We start from the raw sequence: 18,192 nt of genomic DNA on the forward strand, positions 1-18,192 counted from the left end.
TGATGATGGTGGTGGTGATGATGATGGTGGTGGTGGTGGTGATAAAGGTGATGGATGGTGTTGGTGATGGTGGTGGAGGGGATGATGATGGTGATGCTGGTGATTATGAAGGTGATGATGGTGGTGATGATGATGGTGATGGTGGTAGTGATGAAAGTGCTGGTGGTGGTAATGATGATGGTGGTGGTAATGGTGATGGTGATGATGGTGGTGATGATGATGATAAATTTAAATGGGCAAAGAAAATTATGGGAGTTTGAATGAACATGGTCCTCACAGGCTCATATATTTGAATGCTTAATTCCCAGTCAGTGGACAGTTTAGGAAGGGTTAATAGATATGGCCTTGTTGTACAAGGTGTGTCACTAAGAGGAGGCTTTGAGGGTTCAAAAACCCATACCAAGATCTCTCTCTCTCTCTCTCTCTCTCTCTCTCTCTATGCCTCTACCAATGATCAGGCTGAAAGCTTTGAGCTACTGCTTCAGCCTGTCTGCCTGCCACCGTGCTCCTTTCCATAATGGCTATGACTAACTTCGAAACTGTAAGCAGTTCCCAGTTAAATGCCTTCTTTTGTAAGTTGCCTTGGTGCTGGTGTCTCTTCACAGCAATAAAATAGTGACTAAGACACAGCTCAACAAATATTTCTCTAAGGAAGACATACAAATGTACACTAGGCATGTAAACCTTCTCAGCCATTAATGACATCAGTAATTACGGAAATACAAACAATGCACACAATAAGATATCACCTTAAATGTACTGAAATGACACTTATAAAAACAAAGAAATATAAGACTTGGGACTGGAGAGATGGCTCCATGATTAAGGACATGGCCTGTTTTTCCAGAGGACCTAGGTTTTATTCCTAGCACCCACGTTTGCTCTCTGCCATTTGTAACTCTAGTTTCAGAGGATCCAACACCTTCTTCTGACCTCCTCAGGCACTACACATAAACATGGTGCACAGACATAGATGTAAAACATACTTCCACATTAAAGAAAAAAAGTAGCATTTGTTAAATTATTTTTTTTGAAATTATAATTACGCCATTTTTCCTCTCTTCTCCCTCCACACTCCATACAAGTAACATTATACAGACTGAGCAGGTTATGTTTGTGTACTTAGAAAAAATTTGATTAAAAATAAAAGGCTTACCAGATGCTGGTGAGTGTGTGAAGGAAAGGCCCTCCTATGCACAATTGGTGTAAATTAATTCAGCCATAGGAAAATGGAATGGAGGGTCCTTAAGGAACTACAAACAGGACTAACATATAGCCCAGTAAATTCAGTCTCTTAAAGGGATCTCTGTATTTCAGTGTCCATTACAATAGAACTAACTGTAATGATGACAAGAGAAAATTTGATTAGCACATCATTTAATATGAAAATCATGTGAGTTCTATTAACAGTTTTCATTTCTCTCTTTTCTTGTAGCCCATAATTTACTAACTACAACTTGGTCGTATCTTATTGAAAGCTTCATGGTTGGAATCTTAAGTACAAAACTGATTCAGTTATGGATGGCTACCATTTTTGGTGATGATGTCAATCACATCACTCTCATCTTTTCGGTCCTGTACCTCATCTTTTATGTTTGTAAGTGGGAGGGCTCATGCTTTACACTAAATTACATAGAAAGAGTCACAATAAAAAAAAAAAATCCTCAGAAAAGGGATAGCTATGAAAACGTTTGTGAATTTTTTTCAAGTGGAATATTTTTGTTCAAATATTATTATCAAAAAATGTAAAAAGTGTGAACACCTGTACACAAAGAATAATGTAACGTCTGTGTAAAGCCACAAAAGCTGACATGTTCACCTCCAGCAGAGATCATGCTACCGTTGAAGTTGATCCTTTTGTTGTTGTTCATTCTAAAATTAGGTGAGCTAGTTGGGATGTCTGGAATATTTACTCTGGCTATCATCGGACTTTTTCTAAATTCTACAAGTTTTAAACCAGGAGTTGAAGCATTTCTCCTCGAGTGAGTGGCCATCCTATTTTCACTTTGTTTTATACACTGGAAGCTATGAAATTACAACCATAATAATATCTACATGTTATGATTAAGGCAGTGATATGTAAACTATCCCATTCATTTCTCTGTAACATTCATTGCTGCATAATTTTAGACAAAACAGGTCACCTAATCTTGAGTTTACATTAAGTCTATTTTCCTACTAACTCGCATCCCTTTTAGTGCAGATTTCAGCCGTTTATCTCTGTGACTCTGGGGAACATTACTCTACCATTATTCTTCTAATGGTGTTGATAAACATGAACTTCTGGCTTTTGTTTTCCAATGCTTTCCCCCTCCTATGAACTGCCCACCATCTTATCTGAACCGCTCACTTTCACAGACATGTAAAAGCTACTGTAAAAATCTCAATTCTGGGAATCTGTTTAAAATATAACATGCACCAGGCCCTATTCTTAAAAATGGTAGAAACAAAAGATAATTGTGCCAACTCCTACTGCTTACTTCAACATCCTAGAGAAGGTCCACTTTACTGTCTGAGAGAGAAGAGATCTCCAGTAACCATCTTTTGTTCTCATTCTCTCTGGCCCTCCATTTCCCACATCTCTGCAACTCCTCAACCAAATGACTGATCATGTTACCCTTTATATTCTCCCTCATCTTTTTGTAGACTCCTTTCGTCCTTATCTAGGACATTGTAACCCCTGAATGACTTTTTGTCTCCATTACGCATGAACTGAGGTGGTTTTGTGGCAAACTTGTGATTTTTGTCCCCTGACACTTCTGTACTGATTTCTACCACTGCTTAATTATATTGCTTAACACTTTAGTAGCTGTAAGTGACTTTGGGACTTAGAAATTTACTATCAGTACTTTCAAGTTATGTGAATCATGGTTTCTGGTTGTTCAGTTACTGTGTTGTTATGTCCTGTTGCACACAACTGCAACCTAAATATTTCTTTCAGACTTCAGACTCAATGGAAAATGCAAGTTACTAACTTACACAAATAAACTAATTCAAATTGCTTTAAAGTTTTATGTTTATCTGCATTAGTGTTCTTTTCTTCACAATTCACTTTAATCCTTATTGAGTGTGAATAAATGCCTCATTTACCTTTATATTGTGGATAATTTCATAATGTCTCATGTAGGAAAGCTTCAAAATAAACATGTAAGTTAATATTTCATTCTTCTCAAAAATGCAGATTCTGGAATTGTCTGTCCTTTGTTGGTTTTCTTATGGTGTTCACTTTCATTGGACTTCTAATCCCTGCTCATACATATTTATATATATCATTTTCTGATGTGTATTATTCATTAAATATCTACTTCACACTGATTGTTTTAAGGTAAGAATATCATGTAAGCTTTGTTTCTAAAAATTATTTTATAAAATAACCAAATTATTTCATACATCAGACTGAATAGTTAGTTGTCTCAAACTTCTCATGTGATCATTGACAAAGTAATGCCCAAGGGTTTTCTCAGATTTTAAATAACTTAGAGTAATGTAAATGCTTTGAAAATTTCTGAAGATAAAAAGCTTTATGATCTAATAAGATTACTAGGAGGAAACTACTGTTAATATTTGGCATATTTAATCCAGTATTTTCTATCTTTGTACAAGGTTGCAATAACTTTACCCAACAATAGAAAATCTTGTGAATTTGCTCAGTATTATGCTATGGTGTCTTTAAATTCAAGACTGTAATTAGAAACAGCTCTTTAAGAAATCATAATGAAACCCTCTTTGTAAATGTCCCGCTGGTAATTTTGCAGTCATTTTTTCCAATCTTAAGAGACAGAAGAGTCTGAATAAAAAGGAGATGAAATACTCTAAGGACACCAGCCATAACTGGAGTCTCACAGCTACCTGTCACTCAAATAGTTAAGATTCTACTTCAATCTAGGATAATTAGCTTCTTGAGATCAACCTATTACCTCGAAATATTTGTCCCAAACTATCATAAAAATTTGGTATAGCAGTTGGGAGTGACGTGGGGAAAGAACTGAGCTAAACGGACAAATTGAACAAGATGAAACTGCAAAGAAAAAAGAAAGGAAGGACCCTTCCCCCTCATTTTCCATTTACCACTTCTTATTATAGCCTGGAGGTTACAAAACCTTTGTCTTCCACGTGTGGAAGCACCGCCCACACATGATATGAGGTCACCCGACCACTCAGCAGTGCAAAGAAATAGCAAAAACAAGTCATTCTCTATGCATGCGTCTCTATAGCACTTGCTTTCCTTTGGAACCTTGACAACAGTGTATGAAAGATGGCTCATTGGAAATACAGTAGAATAAAATAGAAAGACATGTATACCAGAAAAACAACTTAAAAACTCGTTTTGTCTTCCAGACTTCTGGTCTTTCTGCTAATGAGCCCCATTTTGTCTCGACTTGGTCACGGTTTCAGCTGGCGCTGGGCATTCATCATGGTGTGGAGTGAAATGAAAGGGACACCCAACATAAACATGGCCCTCCTGCTCGCCTACTCGGACGTTACTCTTGGTTCTGAGAGGGAAAAATCTCAAGTAAAGAAAGCTACGTTTTCTTATTTGGGCATTTGATGAGAGTGCTGTTCAGTGTCGATTTTGTAGTGCAATCCCCGAATGGCTTTTCTGGGGCAAGGGGTGCTTGTTCTGTGGTTTGTTCATTGTGAGAAAGTTGTGAACTAACCTGTAGGGAGAGCCAAGGGACAAGGACCTGATCAAGGTTTCTAGCCAAGGGCCTGCAAGACTGGTGCGAAAAAAATCAAAATTTTCATCCCCCTATCAGCTTAGAGACACCCAGCCACCTTCACAAGTCTAACGGGTTTCAGATGAGTATGAATTAAAAACTGTAAATCATTTTAAACAGCAGCTGTTGCAAGACACACCCTCGATTGTTTCTATTTATTTATTCCAGAATCCATTCATTAAAGGAGATGGTTGGCTGGGAGTTGGCTCTGTCTCCTTGTATCTCTTTATATAATGCCAGGAAGCAAAAAAAAAAGAAATGGCCAGGTAGAGATATCTAAGGAGTGTCCTAACAGAATGTACTAGAGTACATGTTTACCACATGTTAAGGTGAGATTATTACAAAGAACTTTGCAGATCCCAAGAGGAAAGCCACAGTCCTGAAGCTGTTTTTTCCCCCTAAAAGATGATTGAAGACACTCGTGTGCAAGGATATAGTGCGTCCCCAGATGACTTTTTTCTTGCCTGACATCCAATCTCCTCATTTGCTACAATCATCTGTTAGCATGTTACAACCTAGTTCAATTTGTAATTCAGAATATATTGTAATAAATTTCCTGAATACTTATTTAATATATATTTTTTTCAATTCTAGATACTATTTCATGGAGTGTCAGTATGCTTAATTACCCTGATTGTCAATAGATTTATTTTGCCAATGGCAGTTACTAAACTAGGTAAGCCCTACTATTTACTATGGTGAGAGAAGAAAAAATTATTCCAATATTCTAAGAAGCACTGATAATAAAATATTCATCTAGCCAGAGTGGTGGTGCACGACTTTAATCCCAGAACTTAGGAGGCAGAGGCAGGCGGATCTCTCTGAGTTCAAGGCCAGCCTAGTCTACAAAGTGAGTCCAGGAGAGCCAGGGCTAAAACCCTGTCTTGAAAAACAAAACAACAACAACAAAGTCCATCTAGATACATGTCAGTGTTTTCTAATTGGAGAGGAAATTGTATAAAATGTATAAACCTTTCAGGCTAATATAGTTATTTTTAAAGATTTTATATTAACCTAGTATAATTGAAGAATACTATAAGTTCATCCAGTTATTCAACAAACTTTTTAATAAAAATAATCTAGTTACTAGACACTATTGTAAGAAGTATTACATTCTGAAGATAGGTAAGATTTCTGACCTGGCAGAGTTTTCATAGGAATAAAGAAAAAAAGAAGCCGTGATTAAGTCAAATGAGTTCGTGTGATTCACAGAAATAAAAAATAAGCCATATGCAAAATAAAAGAGAAAAGATAAAAAAGTGCTACTTTCCCAAGGAAACTAGAGACTGTGCTAATGGGCAGAAAGCAGTAGAGGGATTTGACCCTCAGATAATATGGCAGGTAATTCATCTGACATACTTATTTGCCCATATAATTTTGGAAGCTGAGTTCCAAGAACTTCAGTGTGAATGCCTGAGAAATGAGAAAACCCTCAGCATAAGTTCCAACCCAAGCACAAAAGGAGAAGAAATTAAAGTTCAAACAGTACTGCTGCCTTACCTAGAAAACTGGGAGAACAGACTCACTCTGAAAAATAGATAGATACATAAATATAGTTATAAAATAAATTCAAGATAGGTAAAAACTAGTGCATACAAAATGGTTAGTCATCTTTCCCTAGCATATAGTAAGCATTCAATAATTGACTATTGCTCTTACAGTTGGATCTCAAAAGTCTGCAAGTACAAAAACTTTGAACCACTAGCTTTCTTGCCGATAAGAGTTTATGTAGAATCTTTAATGTTTAAGCACACTTAGTGGTAGGGCTGATAGATAGATCAGTATATAAAGTATTGCTGCATGAGTATAAAAGCATGAGTCTAGATTCCTAGAAACCCATGCCCACCCATCCCGCCAAAAAACAGATGCACCTGTAACCCTATAACAGGGAAATGCAGAGAAGAGAACCCAGGAGCTCACTGACCAGCCACTGCAGCCCAGAAGAAAGCCCCAGGTTCAGTGAGAGACCCTGCCTCAAAAAATAAGATGAGGAAGTGATTGAAAAAGGCATCTCACTATCAACCTGTTCCCTCCACATACAACCATGCAAGGCTAGCATGCCTGTGCACAGGTATACACACACAAGCACACACTCACACACACACACACACACACACACACACACACACACACACCACAAACGATTAGTGTTGGTAAATAAAAAACAAAAGGATATTTTATGATTCATATCAAAATAGTATCTTTCTGCTGTTTGTAACATGTGCTCTTTTCCCTAAGGTCTGCGTGATGTCACATCAACAAAATATAAATCGGTTTATTATACATTCCAACACTTTCAAGAGCTAACCAAATCTACAGCCACAGCACTCAAGTTTGACAAAGATCTCGCTAATGCTGACTGGAACTTGGTTGAGAAGGCAATTATACTTCAAAATCCATATGCAGTAAGCATGCGATAGCTCTCTGTTCCATTAGGGCAAATATGAATGCCAGTAAATAGATCATATCATAAATACTCATTCAAACTCAAAATGTCTATAATTTTAATTCATATTCATCACTCCTTATTTCCTGTAACAGTAAGGAGAATGTCTTAATATTATGGCTATCCTGTGACAGAGTGGAAGTCAGAACCCATTGGCATACATATGACGTACATGTCAATTAAAAGGAGAGCAGCATATTGGCACAGACTTTCAAAGATATTGTATAAAAAAAGAGAGAGAGAGAGAGAGCAAGCCTAAGAAAATATTCTCTTTTCACAAGATCAGGAACAAGAATGGTCTCACAGTCACTTATTTATTCATCATTTATTTGGGTTATTATACGTTCTCAGCACTGTCTACAGCCTAGAGTATGGTTACTTGCATTTTATATAAAATAGAGGCCAAGATCAGCACCAAAAGTTTATCTGTGAGTGAAATAGCACTTTCTATATCTGAGAAATACTTAAGAATGTCTCAGAACATACTTCATCATCTTAAAGCACTTAGAATGTCAGCCAGGACTACAGGAGAACATGATTCAAACACACACACACACACACACACACACACACACACTAGTACTCACCACAGCACTGAGTCATAGCTGCCACCAAGGAAATGGTAAAGTATCCCTGTGTTTTCCCAAGGCTGTTCTTCTGTTTCCATGTCCTAAGCCATGCCGGTTTTCATTGTAGTCTTTTTCTGCATCACATTATGGAAATGGATGCCAAGTCCATTTCATATCCATAAACTGTGCTTGAAGATACGGATGGGGACTCAGAACCCAGCCTTGTCCAGGAATCCAACTGGAATTTCTGTTTAAACAGATACTCAGTTGATTCAAAGGCTTCTTCAGTTTTACTGGGTCTCTGGGGCATTTTGCTGACCTGTCTGCCGGCATGAAGGTGGTCTGGAACTCCAGTGAGCTCCCTACTCCCACCCTGGAGAGTCTAATGTGCACTGTGGCACCAGACCTTTTCACTCCACTCCCCATCTGGTCACAAGGCAGTGCCCAGGCCACATCCTTGTCACTTGATTTGTTTCAGAAGCAGGTGACCAAGTGCTGGCATTGTCCTCTCTTTGAGGTATAATCCTGGGGTAATTACTGTGCTATAGATAGAGCCCTAGCCCTATCTATATTTTTATAGATGTTTTATAGTTATAAATTATCCATATTTGCATCCATTTAATAAATGTTCACTCTTTTTTTTTTTGCGCCTTGACTGATTCATTTAAACCAGTAGTCACCAAAGTCTAAGGGCAGCAGATTGTGATTGCTACCCATCTTTCCCAGTTCTGATACAGTGGGTGATGGGAGAATGCACATTCACAAGTGATGCTGAGACGGTCAGGGACCACATAAAAACAATAGCTCAAAGTGTGACTGTATATGGGATAGCTTCTATAAACACTCCATAATTCCCGAAAACCACCTATCAGTGGTTTTTAGCTCCTATAGAACTGAGTCAACAGTGAGACCACTTGAGCAAATAGGGGCAATTAGATATTTTTCTGTATCTACCAGATTTTCTTTCACTTTCACTTTTCTTTCACTTTTTTCCTTCTTTTTATTTTATTAGTTGAGCCAAGAAGAAACAACAGAGCACCAGAAGGTGAAATGTCCAGATTGCAATAAGGAGATAGATGAGACCCTCAACATTGAAGCAATGGAACTGGCCAACAGGCGTCTTTTGTCGGCACAGATAGTAAGTTCAACATTTTACTCCTTTAGAAATGCTGGGGACCCAAAACTGTTGCAAACAGTTCTTCCCTTGCTCGGTATATTTTGATTCCTTCGCCCTACACAATTCAACAAGAGCATGCTAGTACAAAGTTCCAGAAGAGTACTTTGAAAAGAGAAAAGGGAGAGTAAAAGACTGAGTGAGGGAATGAGGAAAATGAAAGAAAGAAGAAAAAGAGACAAGAAGAAAGGCAGGAAAGAAGAAAGGCAGGAAGGCAGGAAGGCAGGAAGGAAGGGAGGGAGGGAGGGAGGGAGGGAGGGAGGAAGGAAGGAAGGAAGGAAGGAAGGGAAGAAATAAAATCTCAAAAAAAAGTGTTTAGTTTGGGAATTTCACAGATGCAAATGCTGTTGAGTTCATGTCAGAAATAGTCCCTGTTGCCCTTATTAGAGAACCCATTTGGACACTAAGCTAGGGTCAGATGGAAGGGGAGGAGGTCCTCCCCTATTAGCGGACTTGGAAAGGGGCAGGGAGAAGATGAGGGAGGGAGGGTGGTATTGGCAGGGAATGAGGGTGGGGGCTACAGCTGGGATACAAAGTAAATATCCTGTGATTAATATAAAAAATAAATAAATTTAAAAAAAAGAAAAAAAGACTCACACACACACACAAAAAAAAAAAAGTACAGAAGCTCTGTGGTGCAGCAATGAACAAGACTCTGGGCAATTGCCTTTAGCTTCCTTTCAGCTTTCTATCAGCTTTCTATCTAGGCCACGATCTTAGCCGCATACTGTGGCTGACCCTTTCAAGGCATCCATGTTCGTTCTCCTAGAGTACAGAACAATCCCTGTTTTTCAACCATTGCCACCATTCGGGATTCCAAGCCTTCTGCTCACTGACCCTGCTTGGGAAATGGAAAATCTGTAAGCTGTGAGTTTTCTCTCTTTAACAGGAATCAAGGCAGACATGTTCTTAGGCCTCACTTTCCCTTCAGCTCACTCAAACACCTATAGTACTTTGAAGCCTCAGTAGTTCTATAGTGAATGAATGAATGGCTGCCTGGTGCTGAATCCTACCTGCAGACTTCTGACTTGTCACATCCATTTAAGTGTTACCATCTGCAGGGGAAGAATGCCCTCACACACAGTTAGGTGGGCATGAGGCATGATGTTTTGTCCTGTTTTGTTTCATTTTTTAGCCAGTTCTTTCATCTCTTTGAAATCCTATATTCCAGGGAGCCATTGTCCCTGAGGGTAAATGGAAAAAAGCTAGTCATCAGAGATTTTCTCTGGAACTATCTCTGAGCAGCTTCTAAAGTAAAGACATGGAAGTGCCCTTTCTTAAATATAAGCCAGCAGGAAAGAGGGTGCCTGTCAACTACATCTTTATAGGGACCTAGGTCCAGTTCATGCATGGTCAGTCTCAGCAAGGATCTCTGGGCCCTGGTTGGTTGGCTCTGTTGGGCTTCTTGTGGAGCCCCTGCCACTTCAGGTCCTTCTCTCTTTCCTCCCACTTTTCCACAAGACTTCCCTACACATCCCCCAATGTCTGGCTGTGAGTCTCAGCATATGTTTTAAGGTGCTGCTGGATTCATTCTCTCAGAGGACAATTCTGTCAGGCTCCTCTCTGCAAACTTAGCAGAGTATTGTTCATAGTGTCAGGGGTTGGTTCTCTCCAATAGGATGAGTCTTTGGTTGGGCCAAGCATTAGCTGGGCAGTCCCCCAGCCTCTGCTCTATCTGCTCTACCTTTATCCCTGCACATCTTGTAGGTAGGGTAAACTCAGGGTTGAAGAGTGTGTAGGTGGGTTGGAATTCCCCTCCCTCTACTAGAAGGCTAGTCTAGTTAGGTGTCCTCTTCATCCTTTATGCCTCTGCTACCAGGAGTCACTGCTTGAATCCTCCTCATATTCTGCCAGGGGCCTATCCTGACTTAGGTCTCCAGCTTCTTACCCTCCCCTCTCCTACCTTGTTCCCTCTCTTATTCACGATTTGTTATCTTTAATTTTGTATTTTCCCTAACAATGATTTTTATTAGTTACTCTATAAATATCCAGCTTTATATAGATATGCCTTATTAAATACATATTCTTCAAAACATTGATATTATGTTTCCTGTTGATATTTTCAACATTTCCAACCAAGGATATCTTTATAATTTACCTCCCGATGGTTTAGTAGTTAGGTGTGCCCAAACTTATGACATTATCTATGGATTTCATAATTGAGTACCATAAAATCAAGTTAACTAGGTGACTGCAGCCTCATAGAATGAGTTTGGTAATGTTCCTTCTGTTTCTATTTTGTGGAATAGTTTGAAGAGAATTGGAGTTAGCTCTTCTTGAATATCTGGTAGAATTCTTTGTTAAAACAATCTAGCCCTGGGCTTTTTTTGGAAGGAAGACTTCTGATGACTGCTTCTATTTCTTTGGGTGATATAGGACTATTCAATCTATTTACCTGATGTTGACTTAATTTTGGTAAATGGAATATATTGAGAAAATTGTCCATTTCATTTATATTTTCAAATTTTGGGGTATATAGGCTTTTGTAGTAAGACCTAATGATTGTTTGGATTTCCTTGGTGTATTGTTATGTCTGCCTTTTCATTTCTGATTTTGCTGATTTGGATAGCTTCTCTTTGCCTTTTAGTTAGGTTGGCTAAGGATTTGTCTATCTTGTTGATTTTCTCAAAGAACCAGCTCTTGGTCTCATTGATTCTTTGTATTGTTTTCTTTTTTTCTAAATCATTGATTTTAGCTCTGAATTTAATTATTTCCAGTCATCTACTTCTCTTGGGTGTGTCTGCTTCTTTTTTTTTTCCCTATGGCATTTAGGTGTGCCACAAAGTGGCTTGTATGAGGCACTAAATGCTATGAACTTTACTCTTAGCACTGCTTTCATTGTGATCATCCTGAGTGAGGTGTCCCAGAAGCAGAAAGACACACATGGTATATACTCACTTATAGAAATATAATATAGGCTAAACACACTAAAGAAGCTAAGCAAGAAGGAGGACCCTGAGTAAGATGATCAATCCTCATTCAGAAAGACAAACTGGACAGATATTGAAAGAAGGATAAAACAGGAAACAGGACCGGAGCCTACCACAGAGGGCCTCTGAAAGACTCTATCCAGCAGGGTATCAAAGCAGATCAGCCAAACTTTGGACAGAGTGCAGGGAATCTTTATGAAAGATGGGGAAGATAGAAAGACCAGAGGGGATAGGAGCTCCACAAGTAGAGTAACAGAACCAAAATATCTGGAACCAGCATCTTTCCTCAGACTGATACTCCAGTCAAGGACCATGCATGGAGATAACCTAAAACTCCTGCACTGAAGAGACTTACTTAGAATATTAGGAGGTGTGTGTGTGTGTGTGTGTGTGTGTGTGTGTGTGTGTGTTATTGTTTGTTTGTTAACTTGACTTTTTTATAAGTTTTACTTTTATTTTTATATTAATTACAGTTTATTCACTTTATAGCTCAGCTGTAGCCCCCTCTGTCATTCCTTCCCAATCCCATTCTCTGTCCCTCATCTCCTCTCTGCCCCTTTCCAAGTCCAAGTTCTCCAGCTCCAGGGTTTTCTCTTTTTTGTGTGTATTGTTTTCTTTATTGATTCTAATTTTGTTTTCATGTCTTGCATCATTTCCTTCATCTGTTTGAATGTGGATTCCTGCCTTTCTTTGTTCATTTTCTCACTGTTCCTCTACTTGTGCCTCTACATGTGCCTCTATCTGTTTGGCTGTATTTGCCTGTATTTCTTTGAGAGCTTCGTTTGTTTCCTCTTTGTGTGCCTCTAATAACTGGGTAAGCATAGATTTGAGATAATTTTCTTGTGTTTACAAAGAATTAAAATATCCATTTATTTTGGGGGGTGCTGGTGAAGCCATGATGTACTGGTTTTTTTTTTTTTTGTTGTTGTTGTTGTTGGATGTGTTCTTATGCCAACCTTTATCCATCTGTGTATCTGTTACCTTCACTGTTTGTTCCTGGAGTCTGTACTTCAGACTGGGTCCATCTATCTCTGGAGTCTGGAGTATTCTTCAGGAAGATGAGAGAGGTCCAGTTTGAGAGTAGATGTTTTGTGTTTCAACTGTAGCTAAGGGAGGAAGGTCGAAGGCACATGTGCACAAGCATGGGAGTGTGTGTGGAAGCGGGCCTTGAAGGACAGGGTGCTAGAGCGTAGATGCCTGGAAGGGTGGAGGGGGTGCTAGCACTGGTCATGGGAGCAGTGCACGTACACAGGTGCCCAGAATGCCTCAGTAGGCCACAGGCCTCTCATACTGTCCGCCCACTATTCAGATCTGTCTGGGCTCTAGCAATTCCTTGCCTGGACTCCACTGGGAGACCCATAGAACAGGGACTTCAATGTTGAGAATGCTGTTCCAAGAATCCTTATGTTGCCCACAGTGGGAGTGTGGGTGGGAGGGATCTGATGTCTGGCTGCTAGCATAGAGGGACCCGGGATCTGGGGCTCTGCATGCATTCACTTGAATACACACTCACTTGCTTCCAGGCCTAATCAGAAAACACAGGGGTTCCCCTGTCCTCTATTCTCAGATTTGAGCCCATAGGGGCAAATGAAAGTATAGGAGATCCATCAGATCAGTGGTGTCCACTGTTTGGCTGCCAGGGAGGCCTGTACTTGAGACAGCTGCCTCTGCTGTCTCTGTCACCAAGCAAGGAGGCCTCTGCTAGGGCTAGCCACAGCCCGCTGCAGCCGCAGACCTGGGAGGGCCCCTACTACTGCCGCCTCTGCCTTCTCTGTCACCAAGCAGGGAGGCTAGTGCTTGGATAACCACTGCTGCCAAGCAAGGAGGCCCGTGCTTGGGACACAAAGGAAGTTCAGGGGGCTGCAATATTCACTCCTCTCAGTCACTGGAGATGTTCACAGGTGACCTGGATCCAAACTGTCGCAGCTCACCTGTTGTCCCCTCTCTCCCAGGAAGCCTCAATGGTGATGATCTGGCTTCAGTTGTCCCTCCACTCAGCAATTTCGGAGTTTTAGATCCCGTGCCTCTCAGATATGGTGTACGCTGGTCACCACCATTTGAACCCCTGCCTCCTCCCCTCACATAATAACTTTAATCAAAACTTTTTTTCAGGCGAGCTACCAGCGGCAGTACAGGAATGAGATTCTGTCCCAGAGTGCAGTGCAGGTGTTGGTAGGCGCAGCCGGAAGCTTTGGTGAGAGGAAGGGAGAGTAAGTATGCTATTAAGAGAGGCTTCTACCCTATGCCACTCTGTGTGGGAGTTTTCACGCTGGTATGTTGTAATCCCCGTTCACCTGCTATTATTTGCACAAACCTCCTCCTGCTCTGCACCACATACCCCCTCTCCATGTCCCAATCTTCAATCCTTAAGGCTGGTGTATTTGGACAAACATCCCCTGAAAAAAAGTATTTTTCTCCTTTTTGTTTCCCATATGCGAAGTTCATCTGTAACAAACTGCCTTTTCTTTCAGCCTTGCTGAACACCTGAATAAGAATCAAGTGTCCCTTAATCCCCATGGGTCCTTCTTCCCAAAGCACAGATGAACCACACTTGTCCTCTGGTAGCAACTGGCTACTATATCCTTGTAAGCTGGTACTGATTTCCTTGGATCCATCATCTTAAAAAAGCTGGTGTTTTGGGGAACAACCTCAGATCACCCTTGGTAAGGGAATGAAAGATCTATGAGTAGAAATAGGAGAGCAGGAAAACAGTGCTTAAAATGTTTACACAGTTGTCACAGTGTCTACCCAAAGCTAGGACATACCTCCCAAATCTAGATTTCTCCCTACTGCTGAAGAAACTTAAATCCATCTGCTATGACGCTAAGGTCATTTACAGAGTCTGCTTAGACCTGCTTGGATCATCATCTCACCAACATGCATTTATTGTCCCTACATCCTAAATGTGATGTACCAATCTTGTGTCCATTCACATGTGTTACCCACACAGTAAAGAGAAAAAGCTGTATGTGAGAAGAGAATCATGGTTTACTCATGCATGACTTCCCCCAAGAGCATAAGAGTTTTCACTTCCAGCCAGTCTGTGCAAGTCATTACAACACTTTATGTGTTGAGGTAGAAATATAAAGCTTTTTAAAATTTGGGTTTCTTAACATATATTGAAGTATTTCCATATATAATTCAAGAGTCTCCATTTTTTCTCTAAACCCCTACCTTTAAAATGAGTGGATAACCTTTGTAGAATTGAAGGAACTGGACAAATTCATCTTTTTAAAACAATGCCCTCTGAGGACACTGAAAAGTATCAGTGAAAGTTTTTAAATGGCTGAAAAATTGTCACTCTAAAAACCATTGTCATTACATGGTCTGGGAGAGGCAATGTGAGAAAATAAAGCATTAAAGAGAAAAAAAAAAAGCCTTGACTTTTTTAACCTTTAAATCAAGTGCTAAGGCAAAGAGAGTCATGTGCAGAGAACTTAGAGGAAATTGACACAAGAATGTCAACAGTGGGCATGAGGAAGGGACTCAAACGGACTGAAGTGACAATGCAGGGGATTGGTGGAACCTGTGACAATTAAATTCTCACATATAGGATGCATATTTAGCATCAATATATGACATATGCCAGACACTGCAGGCAATATCAGAGTAGTAGCCCTGTGTTTCCCTGCTAGAGAACTATTGATCATACTTAGTTTTGGGTATTTCTTTGTTCGGCTACCTAGGAGCTGATTTTGCTAGTTCTTGATTGGAATCACCTGGTAGCTCCACAGCTTGGGGTTTCCTGTGGCAAGAAAAACAAGTCTAAGTCTAGAAGATGCAGAGGGCTTACACGGGGTACCAGGACATATTTCCAGTGCCTAGGCAACACCCTAGGAAATAATGCCTTCAAAATATTGTTTATTCTTACTGTAGGCTGTGTCAGACACACAGCATTAACATGACTGAACATGTTCCATGCATTACCTATTTTTCCCTCACAAAACTTCCTTTAGTGCTCCTGTTATCCTCATGATGCAGAGAAGAAAAGTGAAGAGAAATTTATTAACTTGCTAGGGGTTCTTTGTCTAATAAATCACAGAGCTGGGATTCAAAGCTAGGCTGCTCTACTAACCCATCACAGAGACCACACTCCTTCCTAAGTCAGGTCTCAGCAGTGAATGTGTTCATATCAAATGAAAATCTAAGAGCCTGAAGTACTTTGTAATTAGGGTTCTGGTCTCACATAACTTGGAGATTCCTAAGAACCCGTGAAATTGTGAGACCTTGTCTGAGATAACAATTCTTTCAATAGGGTTTCCTCATTCTTCAGAAGTCTATTTATATGTCCCCTCTATTTATATGTCTCCAGAAGTCTATTTATATGGTGGAGAGTGTCCTCTTACTAGCCTATCCATGACAACAGTTACTGAGTTGGTTACTTTGTGTATTTCATCACACTGATCCCCTGGACCTTTAAAGACCTGTGTTTTTTAATGCTTTATCCATAGCATGTACCAAGCATAGTAGATTACTTTTAATAACTATAATTTATAGATCCACCATATTATATACACTTATGATAACCTCTTTGGAATGACTTCATAATATTGAATTTCAGAGAATTGGATGATGTCATTGTTTTTGATGATATCAATAAAGCTATAGCACAACAAAGCAAAAACCTTACATAAATTTCAGAGTGAAACAAATAATCAAGAGGAAGGACAAAGCAAGCCTTTGCACTTGGGTTTCCAGCAGTTTTAAATAGCGAGCAGAGAGCCTGGTGAACTTTTTGATAAAGATAATAAGAGAACCTGGTGAAGATAAATTCCTCATAAAATCAAGAGGGCTGGCTACGCAAGACCAAGTCACCACTCACAGATTTGAGCTATTTCAATTAAAAAAAATTGAAAGAAATCTATAAGCAGCTTCCAGTAAGTGCTACTGAAATGCACTTGTGAACCCGACCTCTCCAAATTAATATGTTTACCTTTTGTAGTCACTTAAACCCAGCTATTTGCCGTGAAGGGAAACATGTGTGAGGTGGGTTAGATGCCTTACTTACTGCTGAATTATCCTAGCCTGACCCCCATGAACTAAAATGTTAGTGAGATCTTTCCCTGGGCTGGTGGTCCTGGGTTCTATAAGAATGTAGGCTGAGCAAGCCATGTGAAGTAAGCTAGCAAGCAGTACCCCTTCGTGGCCTCTTCATCAGCTCCTGCCTTCAGGATCATGCTCTGTTTGAGTTCCTGACTTCTTCCCACAATGACTAGCCATATGGAAGTGTAAGCTGAATAAACCCATTCCTCCCCATCTTGCTTTTTGCTCGTGACATTTTGTCACAGCAGCAGAATCTCTGACTAAGATGCACATTTAATGATTTCTCTCTCTCTCCTAGATATATGAGTCCTGAGAATATAAAGAATTATTCTGAAAGCAAAAAACTCCTCTCCTTCCTCAGAAAACTATTACTCAACTGGGTGTATAATACTAAAAAAGATAAAGGGAGTCCATCAAGGTGAGCAGTCCTGAAAATGTGATGGTAACTTTTTGGAAGTTAGTTTCTTTTTAAATTTTAATCTAAATAGTTTGTGAACTATTTTGAAGTCCTTTAATTTAATTCCTTACATATATTCAAAAAAAATTACTTAAAAGAAGTTAAGACATGAGTGACATTTTGCTTGTATTTTGGAGATTGGGGTGTTTTGTATTTTTAAGTGCTGTATCTGCTAGGTAAATGTTCTACTACTGTGCTAAATCTTCAATTAATGTTCTTTTTAATTAGCATGTTAATTATATACAATAATGTTTTGTGACATTTTCATATACATCCATATTCTCCCCTTCAATTCTTCTTCCAAACTGCACTCTTCTACTCTTCTAGTTTCATATCCATGTGTGTGAATGGGCATTCATGTGTGTACACGTGTATATGCTTGTGTGGGTCCCAAAACAGCTTTCCTTAGGGTTGTTGTCCTAGTTGGTGTTTCTATTGCTGAAATGAAACACTGTGACCAAAATCAACTCGGCAAAGAAAGGGCCTCCTTTTCCATACACCCTCCAACCACCTGCCCAGGAGTCACACTGCTCACAATGGCCTGGGCCCTCCCACACCAGTAATCATTTATTAGTCAAGAGAATGCCCCACAGACTTCCCCCATGGGCCAGATATGGTGGGAGCATTTTTCCAATGAAGGTTTCCTCTTCCCAAATGACTCTGGTTTCTGCCAACATGCCAGACAACCAGACAACTAACCAACACAGTTGTTTGCTGGAGCCTGAGCAGGAATTTACACCGGCATGGACAGGAATTTGTTTACAGGAGCATTTGCACCTAAGTTTTTTCTTTCTTTCTTTCTTTCTTTCTTTCTTTCTTTCTTTCTTTCTTTCTTTCTTTCTTTCTTTCTTTCTT

The 18,192-nt window shown here is 39.7% G+C and overlaps 1 protein-coding gene across 1 annotated transcript in view; it reads left to right on the forward strand.

Annotated features, from left to right (window-relative positions):
* Slc9c1 (solute carrier family 9 member C1) overlaps nucleotides 1–18,192 on the forward strand; it is a 61,355-nt gene that overhangs the window by 12,227 nt on the left and 30,936 nt on the right. The window contains exons 6-14 of the mRNA XM_055593939.1: nucleotides 1,436–1,597; nucleotides 1,883–1,982; nucleotides 3,182–3,325; nucleotides 4,339–4,513; nucleotides 5,313–5,394; nucleotides 6,957–7,123; nucleotides 8,746–8,871; nucleotides 13,950–14,047; nucleotides 17,179–17,298. Of these exons, the coding sequence (XP_055449914.1) occupies nucleotides 1,436–1,597; nucleotides 1,883–1,982; nucleotides 3,182–3,325; nucleotides 4,339–4,513; nucleotides 5,313–5,394; nucleotides 6,957–7,123; nucleotides 8,746–8,871; nucleotides 13,950–14,047; nucleotides 17,179–17,298 (1,174 nt within the window). The remainder of the gene's footprint in view (nucleotides 1–1,435; nucleotides 1,598–1,882; nucleotides 1,983–3,181; nucleotides 3,326–4,338; nucleotides 4,514–5,312; nucleotides 5,395–6,956; nucleotides 7,124–8,745; nucleotides 8,872–13,949; nucleotides 14,048–17,178; nucleotides 17,299–18,192) is intronic.

The sequence above is a fragment of the Psammomys obesus genome, unplaced genomic scaffold (assembly GCF_907164565.1).
Source record: "Psammomys obesus unplaced genomic scaffold, mPsaObe1.curated_primary_1811, whole genome shotgun sequence".
Taxonomy (NCBI): Eukaryota; Metazoa; Chordata; class Mammalia; order Rodentia; family Muridae; genus Psammomys; species Psammomys obesus.